Source organism: Zootoca vivipara, chromosome 1, assembly GCF_963506605.1.
Source record: "Zootoca vivipara chromosome 1, rZooViv1.1, whole genome shotgun sequence".
Lineage (NCBI taxonomy): Eukaryota > Metazoa > Chordata > Lepidosauria > Squamata > Lacertidae > Zootoca > Zootoca vivipara.
Window position 1 is genome coordinate 73,838,161 of NC_083276.1, and position 12,055 is coordinate 73,850,215.

General features: G+C 45.0%; 1 protein-coding gene across 11 annotated transcripts in view; it reads right to left on the minus strand.

The window, feature by feature from the left end:
* Positions 1-2,732: 2,732 nt before the first annotated feature.
* Positions 2,733-12,055, minus strand: part of TNNT3 (troponin T3, fast skeletal type) — a 43,855-nt gene continuing 34,532 nt past the window's right edge. For 10 of the 11 annotated variants that reach the window (XM_035121122.2, XM_035121405.2, XM_035121271.2 and 7 more), the window contains 4 exons: positions 11,552-11,661; positions 10,106-10,196; positions 5,927-5,967; positions 2,733-3,123 (listed from right to left, as the gene is read on the minus strand). In XM_035121122.2, coding sequence (XP_034977013.1) covers positions 3,075-3,123; positions 5,927-5,967; positions 10,106-10,196; positions 11,552-11,661 — 291 coding nt within the window. In that variant the 3' untranslated portion in view covers positions 2,733-3,074. Of the gene's footprint in view, positions 3,124-5,926; positions 5,968-8,945; positions 8,987-10,105; positions 10,197-11,551; positions 11,662-12,055 lie in introns of all 11 variants that reach the window. The other variant, XM_060276241.1, reaches the window with a different exon arrangement.

Consider the following 12,055-nt stretch of genomic DNA (forward strand, 5'->3'; position numbering starts at 1 on the left):
CAGCCCCAAACCAATACTCAGCGGCATTGCGTTTGGGATGTACTGTATCTAAAAACTATGGGGAGAGACGCGCTAACTTCAGATACGTTAAAATACCGGGGGGGGGGTGTTCCCTGTCATTTTCTACGAGCAAAGTCCACTTCTCAGAAGGAACCCGGCAGTTTGATTGATTATGGGCGTCGAAATTTAAATCTGCGGATACGAGCAGCTCATCTTTGCTCTCGTTCCCTGTTAATCTCAATGGAACGACAGGAACGCAACGCTCCTCATTCAAAGAAACCGCACACGGCACCATAGAGATTTTGAAGTAGAGGGGATCCTACATATTGAATTGCGCGTTCGGCTGTATTCAACTGGAATGCAAAAATGAACGCTGCGTGTCACGCACGCATTTTCTATCTCTATGGGCTCCCTCCGATTTAGCCCCGCTTTCTATGTGCGGAGGATTTAAATTAGAAATTCACTCTATCGCCCCCTGCAGGGCAGATCGGTTCGCTGCACCTATTTGACGCGGCGACCCTTGCTTGTTCCACAGAGCTACGCAAAGGAAGGAGGTGAAGGGTGACCTTTTGTGCTTCTGCAGCTGGAATTGGTCTGCTTTGGGGTTCATTTGAGAGAAGTGATGCTGACCTACTTCACAGGTTCCTTATTAGCCCCCTTGAGATACTGCATGATAAGTGGTTCCAAGATGGTGACTGGTGGGAATATGCCAGATATTCCCTGTTCCTTATAAGCACATGACATGGGCAGAGAGCATCTCTCCATCATGGTTCATAGCCATTGTCTTCTGTGAGTTTGGCAAGTCCTCTTTTAAAGCCACCCAGGTTGGTGGCCGTCCCTGCCTCCTGTCGCAATGAGTTCCATATTTTAATTATGTGCTCTGTGAAGAGGCACTTTGCCTTAGGTGTCCTGAGTCTTCCAACATTCAGCTTTGTTTAGAGAACACTGTGCAGCTAAAGCAATCAACTCAGTGTAATCATATAGCCATTCACAAGCTCGGTTAATGGATACAGCAAGGCAGTGAAGCCTGCAGACAATTTAGTAGGAACTGCCCTATCTCAACCTGTTCTTGTGGCTATTTGGAAAATCAGTGGATTCAGCAAATAGTGATGTCTCCAAGCTATTTAGGAAAGGAAAAAAAGCTCTCTTGATGCCTCGCTGTGATCAGGCAGAATGGCCAGCCTTTATTTGTTTATTTAGCAGAGTCAAACCTGAATGTATTCTCATGGCCATTCCCAAAGATCCTTGACAATATGCTTTGCATGTTGAACTTTAAAGGCGAGAGCTCCCTCACCCTATGGCCACATTCTGGAAAGGGACTTGTCCATATGGTTTTCATTCAAATCTTGCAGATCAGGAGAGTACAGGGCACAACTTGTTTCAGGTGGTCATCTTATTGTACAGCATTTGTGTGGTGCTGGAGCCTGGAGGAAATTCCTATTTTCCAGGTGTGCAAAATAGCTAGTTAAGGCACACCAGTGGGGTCCTGCTGGCTGAATCCAATGCTGTGTAGTTCTTGTCTGTGAATGTGACTGAGGGTGTTGGAAAAGGAATGAGATTTTTCGTGGTTCCATCTTTTCAGCCAGCCACCTCTGCTTTATATTTTGGAACGTTGTTTGTTTGTGATGCCTTTTGACACCTCTTACAATATTCAAAAATTTTGCCTGATGGTTTGTGATTTCAAGGACCAGTTTTCATCTATGTTTGGATACACTGCTTTGAGTCAAAATGGCAGGCTGAACTTTTCAAAATTGCACTGATTTGAATCAGAAATTTTAAAATTCACTGGTACTCCTCCACCCTTGCCTCTTACAATTCCTAAGCTACACTAGATATGAGGCTGCTAGTAAACAAATAATTACCTTTCCTTTATTGGCAAGTAGTTCTGCGGGGGTAAAATGAAGGAAGCAGTGTACGAGATAGCAAATCATGTTAAGAGGAGCTGCAACCCTCAGCATAACTCTCCCCATTTCTTCTACAGCAAGGGTGGAAGATCCTATGGCCCTTCAGATTTTATTGGTCATGAACTCCCACACATTTGCTTGTCATGTGATTTCTAGGCAGGTCCATCTTTTGGCCCACTGTTTTCCCTAGGAAAACCCCCTGCTTACTGCTGAATCAGTCAGGTTTTCTGTAGAATGACGTTTGTTCCAATTCAGCTGTAAATGTGGAGTTTCCTGGACAAAAGGAAAAAACATTTTGGATCCTTGCCTATAAATCACGGGGGAAATGGAAATGTGGGTGAGCCCTCAAGTCAGCATGTTCGGTGACCAGAAATGGTGGGAGTTGGAGTCCAGCAACATCTGAAAGGCCACAGTTTCCCCATCCCTGTCCTAGAGGGTCAAGGAAACAAAGTTAACAGGGATTTAAGAAGAGTTGTCATGGTGGATAGCTAAGAATGAGCTCAGTGGAGTTACTTCTGAGTAAATATGCATAGGATTCAAGTATGCCTTATACTGTGATACCTCCAGATGTTCGACTACAACTTCCATCATCCCTAGCCCCACTTGTTGAGCCTGAGGGTGTTGCGGAGTCCAGAAACATCTGGAAGGCCTCAGGTTCCCCACTGCTGTTGTAGCCTTTGCTGGGTGTAAATTGGCACACATTTCATGGTCTGTGGCTAAATTCTACCAACTGTCTGGGCCATTATACATTCTGGTCCCAGGAGAGGGGGGGGATGCATTCTAAGACAGTAACAGAATGGAGGAAAATGAAGACACTAGTCAGGAGTGTATGGCTGAAGTACATTATCGGTCACACTTTATTTACAAAACCAAGTGATTCGTACACTGCATTCTACTGGGCAGTCAGTGTAGGGCTGGGATTGGGAAAATAAAAGGACACACACAGCAGGTCGTACGAGGTGTCAGCAGGGAGTCATCTCCGTTCCAGGGCACTGGCTCTGGAAGATGTGGGAGCCCAAGAAATAAGCAGTAGGCAACCCAGGCTGATGTTGCAACTATGGTTTTGCTCAGGCGAGGGAACGGAATTTGCATTTAAAGAGGAAAGGGGAGGCTAGCGATCTTTAGCCATGCCACCGCTGAAGATTCTGCCTGCAGGCACCTTCCAGAACTTTACTTCCAGCGCCCTCCAACTTTGCCCTTGGCTCCGGCCTTCTTGCTGCTGTAATACAGAAACGAGGAAAAACATGTCAGTGCGCCAGCCACAGCCACATCCTTTACCAACCCTTCGGTGGGTGAGTCGCTCAACATTTCTCGTCACCAGAACAGGCCTGAACTGATGTCCCTTTAACTGGGTGCATCAGCATTAAAGTGCATGAAACACAGTTCCAGGTTGTTACTTTTTATCATTGAAACAAGGAGTGGCCAACTGACCGTCTATGGGTATCAGCTGGCCTCAGAAGCAAATTTACCTCGCCCCATGTGGTTAAAAAAAAAAGTGACAACAGGCCCACAGTTTCAGATTTTCCAGAAATGAAAATTGCATTACACCTCTCTCTGGATTTCATACAGCATGCCCTGGCCATTGCTAAGCACATGTAGCCCACAGCTGTGAAGCCCTTGTAGCTAGGTAGTGCCAGGTTTATTATGTAGCCAGGGGACTTATGAAAGGGCAATGCTGACAGCAAAATACACTTCCAGCCCCTGGACCACTGTGTGCCAAAAAAGTGGCTTAAACCATCATTGGCTTAAACCATTAATGACAACAATGTGCAGAAATGGATCGAAACGGTGAATCATGCTTACTACTTATCTGATGAACCATGGCTGTTCACAAAAATATTTTTTCTTCAGAATTGCACAAATGGCTTTAAACTTTACTGGAACTAATCACCTATTCTCCCCCCCCCCCCAGGACCCAGGAAACAAGGAGATAGTCCCGGATAGTTCTCCTGTGGTGGTTCAAATTATTTCCAAATTCCTTTGTTTTGCAAGCAGATAAAACAGCACCCAAAACATGCACAGCACTTACCTTTCTGCCATGAGCTAGGTCTAGTTCCAGGTGAGTGAGTTAGTCTAGTGTTAGAGTCTCTGCATTGTGGCAACAGCAAATCCCTCTTGCAATGCTTGTTCATTGCTTACTCTTGACCTTCCCATAACATGCACATCCTGATAAGGCTCCTTCCTGAAGTTACTGGACCGTTTGCACACTATTTATAGCTGGATGGTACTGCAAGTTGCGCAGCAAACCATCCTGGATTAGCAGCCAGGGGCTGCCTGGAATAAAGGTTCCTTAGGAAACTTCCAGTACTGACTCATCCATGGAAGGTATTCAGATGCAACAGCAACAAGAGTATCTTTTGAGTGCTTACATAGCTACCAAGACCAGTGGATTTGTTCAGCAGTAGGTTCACCTATGGGAGGATCTGCCACAGTGACACACATGCATATACACACAGAGAAGACAGAGTGCATACTTTACCTGTCAGTTAATGCAGGTGGACACTCTATTCTGAAATAAAACCTTATGCATGAGAGACAAGGGGCTGCCAAGTGCTTTCTCAGAGAATAGAGACTGGCATCCTATCGCTGACATCTCCACCGGCACTGCCCATACAGCAAACATGGCTTATGAGGATGGTGGCACTGCATTGTTGCAGCAGGTCTTGTTAGAAGTGCTGCTTTGCAAAAGCTTCAGATAATAATAATAATAATAATAATAATAATAATAATAATAATAATAATAATTTATTTATTTATACCCCGCCCATCTGGCTGGGTTTCCCCAGCCACTCTGGGCGGCTTCCAACAGAAATATTAAAATACACTAATTTCTTAAAGATTAAAAGCTTCCCTAAACAGATCAGCTCAAGAACTTCTGGATCCATCTCCATGGCTGTTGTGTTGCCATTGTTATCATTGGGTCCCAATTTATACTGAAATACAGCATGAATCCCTGAGCACATTGCTTCAGAGCTTTCAAATATTCGTGTGTGTTTTTTTAAGTGTTCTGATTTAACAATAAAGAGCCACTTCTTACTTTAGAATGCCATACCTTCCAAAGCAAATTATTTTAAAGTTCAATTCATCTTTGAAATCTGGACCACACAAATCCGCTCGAATGGAATATGCTGCTGATACTTTTCTCACCCTGTCTGGAATTGACATTGTTCATTCATTAATATGAGTTGTTTCAGCATGAAGCTAGTGGCACCAGCGCTTAATGCTTGGTTTTTTACCATTTGGAATGACACAGATTGACTTCAGACAAACAAAAATCTGTAATTAATTCCATTCTGCATAAGGAGACATGCCGTTTTGGCTATTTTCCTTTCCTCAATGTAGACTATACTGAGTTTGATGGACCAATGGCCTGAATCTATGTAAGGCCGCTTCCTATCTTCATCCTGTGTTCCAATATAGACTTGTGTACGAAGAACAAGCAAGCATAGAGTTGCTCCTTTCTTCCACTTTCCCCCCAACTACCCATTCCCAATCTTGGACAACTTCCCCTCCCAGTGGCCTTCATCTCTGATGCCTTCGGTTTCTTAGTGGACACATGCAACAAAGAAGACACGGAACAGAACAAGCAGGGAGGGATTTGAATTAGGTAGGGGGAAGGGGAATTTTTAAAGAGTCAGGTGACCAGTTCAAAAGAACCCGTTGGTGGCCCATGGCCACATGGTGTCCATGTGGTACCGGCAAACGTGGATGAGATTAGTTTTATTACATCCTGTTCCTTGCAATATCAGAAAGCACAAAGGAACTGCAGCACAGACCCAGGTGAGCTTTGCTGAGATTGCAGGAAAAGGGGTGGGTTCTTTCACATGGTAGGATTCACTTCAGTTTTGCCAGTCTTTACTATAGGGAAGGGAGAGGGGTGGAATTTGTCATTCCTGCTCCCCCCCCCAATCCCCTTCACAGAAGAAAAGAAGGGCAGCAAGACTGAAGTGACCGCCGGCAAGCATTGAGAGTGGATTTTCCTGTGCTTTGGGCTGGGAGAGGGAGACAAGGAGGTTACTCACTGCTTCTGGGCCTGATCAATCCGGTTCCTGAGGGTGGTGATCTGCAAACAACATACGTGACGAGGTTTTTAAAAGTGATCTCGCTTCCCACAGTGGAGGGAAGGTGGGTGGCTGTTACCTGGCAGCAGGGCTGCTGCTGCATGTCGATGGGGTGGGATCCTAAAGTCTTCCCTTTGGGATCAAAAGCTGAGAGACAAAGACATTGCTAACCAGCAGTAAACTTACCAGAAAAGTTGTCAAATGTTTATAGCGGCACCCCAGTGAGCAAGAAATGCTGTTAAAGTGTTTATCCAGGTTTATTTCAAGGAACCTGATTACATTATCGCTAGTCAATTTGTGGCAAGAAAACATGAACAGGAAGATCAAAAATGACCTTTCTTGGGAACTCTGGAGAGTTTGAAAGCTTTTATTTTAATACAGGCATTATGATGCTGTTCCTGAAGTCTATGTATGCGTTATGTCATCCCCTTTCACCCCCTTCCCATCTTCATAGTTCAGTTGCAGCCTCTTCCCCAGCCCATAAACATTGCTGGAGATTTACCAGCCAGTTAGCAAACATTGATTTGGAACACAGAGAATGACCTGTGTTGAAGTGGAGCTGGAAATGGACGGACTCCAAAGCTGGAAGTTTAACCAGTTCAGTTTGCTCAGCTTAACTCTGACGCTTCTCCTGGGAGCTGACACATTGGAAGCACAGCGCCCACATCAGCCTCCACCCTACAGGACTCAAAAGAACCTCAAAAAGGAGGGAGGCTACTGCATTTGGAAGGAGAAACTAAAGTGCTCCCATAAGCTTACGACAATGGAAGTTTTCCTATGCATAAATGAAATGATAAAAACTGCCAATGTCAATTGTAGGAAGCCACCTGCTACATAACCAAGACTGTGACATCCCCTTCATATGTTACCACAGCAGCAGCACGACTCCTTCCCCATGGTAAGAAAGGCAATGGCTGGGACATATCATGGAACATGTGATTGGCTCCAAACATTACTGTGCTATAGCATGGAAAGGAGCCAGTGCACAGAAAAAGGCTATTATGCTCCTCTGCCACATGTGAGGGGGTCCCACAGAAATGTACACACACACACACACACACACAAATCTGAGTTTTGTGCAGGCTTCCTCAAACTCGACCCTCCAGATGTTTCTGCCCTACAACTCCCATGATCCCAAGCTAGCAGGACCAGTGGTCAGGGATGATGGGAATTGTAGTCTCAAAACATCTGGAGGGCTAAGTTTGAGGAAGCCTGGTCTTGTGCATCCTCACCAGATGCACCACTTGATGCTATGCTCCCCATTGTTAGCCAAAGTAAGAGCTCCCAAAGGGTAAAGGAAGGAAATATCAGAAATAGGCATCGACCACAGACATTTGAAATCAGCTCCCAGGCTCTGATAATTTCTGTGGTTGTCTCATTTTTTTATTGAAGGGGTGCTATGTTTTGAGTTGTGACAGAAGTCAGGGGAAAAAATCTTTATAATTAATTGTGTGCTTGGTTAATGAGCCTTTCCTATAATTCCAGTTACTCTGGTCGCCATGTGGCATAGGTTCCTCAGCCCCTAAGAAATAAGGTGAGAAAACAAGACAATTGTCCTAATAGACCCTGGCAAATTCAGCATAATTCTTCATTAGCCATATTTATATTATTCTGGATCTCAGAAGTCCTTGAATAGGTAACCCAGCAATATTATTTCTTGTCCTTTGAAACACACTTTAAACCAAAGCAAGAGTTCATGTTTCATCCTTGTCTGCCATTTTGGATTTTGTTGTCCACCATCTTGGATTTCCATGGCAAGCAGAAGCAAAGAGACTCTAATACCAGAAGCAACGGAACGACATGAAAAAGAAAAGCTTGGCGACCGGATATACTTACTTTGCAGGCAATTGAAATCTGCCTTGTGGAACTCCCTAATGGCTCTTGGATTTCGCTCTCAAACCAGCTATTTGTTAAGGAACCAACTTCCCTTTGCTCATCAGTCTAACCTCAGGGTTTAGGACTTACCTTCATTGCTAAACCTGCTGTAAGACAGCAGGCATGGCACTCAATCTCCTGGCAAGAAAAGAATTGGCAAGCTACAGGCAAGCACTGAACAGCAGCTTGGCTTGCTTTCTTGGAATGCTTTCTTTCCATTCTTCCTTACTTTTGTGCTCATTTTGTCTTTTCTTTTTTATGAATTTTGTCCTGCTGCCTTGCTTATTTCCCTTCTATTATAGACTTGCCTACCTGCCCCTGCCCCCTGCCTAGTTCCTGTGTTAAAAGCAATTGTCCCTTTTCTATTTCTAATTCAAGCATTAAAATGCCATAAGAACTAGCTTGCTGGATCCAGCCCAAGCTCCACCCTATCCAACATGCTGTTCCCATCAGGAGCCAGAGAGATGCCACTGGGGAAGCTCACAAGCAGAGCAAAGGAGAGGATGGCTACCCTGCATTAAACTTGTTTCTCTGGCTCTGTGCACATTCACAGTTCTGGATTCTCTGTAGGACATGGGCAAACTTATAAGAATCTCCCTAACCAGCCACTGCTTCTCACCCCATGGAATACACCCCATAGATTAATCTGAGGACTGCAGCTCTGATCCTATAGAAAAATCCTATTGAAAGAGGCTGACATCATATTTCTGTGGTTGTGTTCAATGAAGCCTGAGATAACCACCGGATTCAAGAATTCTCTGCCGATCCTGCCCTTCATTCCCAATACTCCTGTTTTGCTGCCATCATCCAGTTAACCTACAAGATGCCTGAATCCAGAGGTCCAGAGGCACAACCACTTTATTCTACAATGTGTGACCCTGCACCCGTATTCATCTGCTTAACCTGCTCTGAGGGCGAATGGAAGGAAAGAACAGCGCCGTGTCCAATGCTCAGCTTCTTGCTCTCTGTGCCAGGAACTGAGTGCCAGCGTCCTGTCCTGCGTGAACCTGGAGCACCCGGACTCTGGGCATGCAGGAGGCTCATGCACGTAAAACAGCCTTTTTTGGGCTGCTTTTGTCATGTGGGCAAACTCTTTTGTACTTACAACTTGGACAGTGCCTCCACCCTGCAACGTAGTGATAAAATCTAAGAGAGATCGAGATAATTATATTGGCTTTGGGGTACTTCTCAAATCCAGATGTTTGCAGTATGTACTCAGAAAGAGGTGAATAGTCCCCGAGCAACACATTAAAAATCTCTGCTCTATATTGTGTCTTGTAAGCAAAATGCAAAGGACGCATTAACATTCTAGCACAAAGCAAATGCTTAAACAGGGAGTTAATCAACAGATATCCTATTCTTATACACCGTCAAAGAACAGAGCCCAAGCACGGGGGGGGGGGGCAGATTTTGCACATCGGTCAAGTCCTGTCCTCCCCCAGTTCAACTAGTTGTCCTCCCTTTCTAGGCTTCAGCTCACGTACATGCATAAGGATGGTACCACCTGTACAGTGTGCCTAGGCCTAGCAACGTGCAATTGGACTGCAGGTTCTTTAGCTTCTTGCACACTAGATTTTGCACAAATACAGAGTGGTTTCTCTTTTATCACATGGCAGGAGAGCAGGGGCTATGCTCACTGTTCGTAGAGAAATTTGGAATATTTCCATGTTCCCATCCAATGTGATCATTCACACACGCACACGGGTTTGTTTTTTTCAAAATAAAAAAATACGGTAGGGTTAGGAAGACAGAAGAAGACATGTTGCTGGTTTCTGTGTCTACATGAGTACAAGTGAGGGAGGTGACATGATCCATGGGTGAAAGAAGCAGGTGACATCAGAACAGAGTTCAGCATTAGAATACCCCTCGATATTTCAATCCAGTGCTGAAAAGTGCTGACAGACCTATAGAGATTATAGGGTACCTCTCTTGGTTTCTGTGATGGAAAATAAAACCATGAAATTAGGCATTCTACTCTTCAAGGCACTTTACGATGGAGACAGGTAAATTCATGGATTGGGCTAAAAAACGCTTTTCATGCTCTCTTTCCAGGCACATCATGAAGGCATAAGTTCTCTTCTCCTGCTAGAAAACCAAAATCCACTCTGGGCGAATAGTTTCAGAGTCAAATGAAATGTAAATCCTATTGATAAGTGTTCAGAGTGGTATTTTAAGGTCCACACACTCCCAGGAGAATTGCAACCTTTTCCCACTTAGGCATTGGACGTAATCAGAATGATAACCAAGATTTCATTTTCTACTCACATCATATTTCTGTCTCTTGATCTTCTCTAAATACTCATACTTCTCGGTTTCCAGTTGATATAACCAGTCCCACATCTCCTTGGCTTTTTCCCTGTGAATTGAGGAGGAGGAGGAGGAGGAGGAAGGGGAGGAGGAGGAGGAGGAGGAGGAGGAGGAGGAGGAGGAGGAGGAGGAGGAGAAGAAGAAGAAGAAGAAGAAGAAGAAGAAGAAGAAGAAGAAGAAGAAGAAGAAGAAGAAGAAGAAGAAGAAAGGGGATAACAGTTGAAGTTCCCATAGCACATCTTCTGTAGATCCCAAAGAACTAGTAGCCATAAGGCAAAGTTTTATGCAGCATGCTAGCTGGTGCTGTTGGGAGTTGTAGTCCAAAACATCTAGATGGCACCAAGTTGGCAAAGGTTATAGTAAAAGTAAAGGGCCATCTTGTTTATACAGGCACTTTTGAGATTTTATTAACCTGTGGTAGTTCACATAAACTAAAAGAACTAAACAAAACTAGGACAACAATGATACAGTGTGCTTGAGCAGTACTACAAGCATGGGTTGTTAAGGGGTGTTTATATCAATAGAATATAATAGGGCGCAGGTGTCACTATGGTCTAAACTACTGAGCCTCTTCGGCTTGCCAATTGGAAGGTTGGTGGTTTGAATCTGCGTGACGGGGTGAGCTACCGTTGCTCTGCCCCAGCTCCTGCCAACCTAGCAGTTCGAAAGCACACCAGTGCAAGTAGATAAATATGTACCACTGTGGCAGGAAGGTAAACGGCATTTCCGTGTGCCCTGGCTTCCGTCACGGTGTTCTGTTGTGCCAAAAGTGGGTTAGTCATGCTGGCCAGATGACCCGGGATGCTGTCTGTGGACAAACGCCAGCTCCCTTGGCCTGAAGTGAAATGAGCGCCGCACCCCATAGTTGCCTTTGACTGGACTTAACTGTCCGGGGTCCTTTACCTGCCTTTACTTTTACCTATATCAATAGGAGTGTACAATCGGGGTGGCCAGTCCCATTTTGGAACCCATGGCCAAAGGGTAAGGTGCCACCAACTCTGGTCTCCCCCTTGCTTTTCTGGGTTGCGCAGCTGTGGATTCTGGGTTCTGATGGCAGGGCTCTCCCCGTCCCCCGCCGCCTCCGCCATGGGAGATCTCGCTATAATCCGGAAGCTTAAAATGCCCTCCCTGGTAGGTGTATGAACATTATTAGCATTCAGGAGGAATTCAAAAGCATTCCTTTTCCTTTTGACAACCTTGCAATTATGGACTGTGCAGGCATGTGACTGTTTCTAGATGTTCTTAATGTATTTAAATATTTATTTTATATCAACTGAATTTAATTGAATTGTTTTAGTACTTGGTTGTTTGCTGAGCTCCTTTGCAAGGAAGGACAGGATCAAAACTGAATGAGTGAATGATAAATACACTTGACTCCTTCCATTCCGCACAACTCCATTTTACCTCAGCTTGTCCTCACTAAGATGGTCAATGTTTAGAGGTTTGCGCCTCTCTGCCAGGATCTTCTTCTTCAACTCCCTTGCAGTTTGTTTCTTTCCTCTCTTTTGATCAGCCTGTGGAAACAGAAACCCCAAACACTTTCAGTATATCACAGGATGCATGTAGGTAGGAATTCCTGTGTCCTTATTGCCCAGTTCTTCCTCCAGCTCTGTCCTTTGCCTGTGACTAACTCCTGGATTGCTTCTTGATCCTGCCTCCTGGTTTGACCTCCAGTTCTGGTTTGCTCTTCAGTCTTGACTATTGACTGCAGGCCCAGCATCAGCCCCTGGCACAGTGGAGCAAGTGCTGGGTTGCCCATGCCAAGGCCTCAGGACCCAGTGGGGCTGATGTCAAGCAAAACTAAGTTGCTGGCATTTGTGCAGGAGAAAACCAAAGCCCAAGTGTCTCTGCGCGGATCCTGAAGCTCCCTTGGCTTCCCTTGAAAGCGGAAGAGCTTTTCAGAGCTCT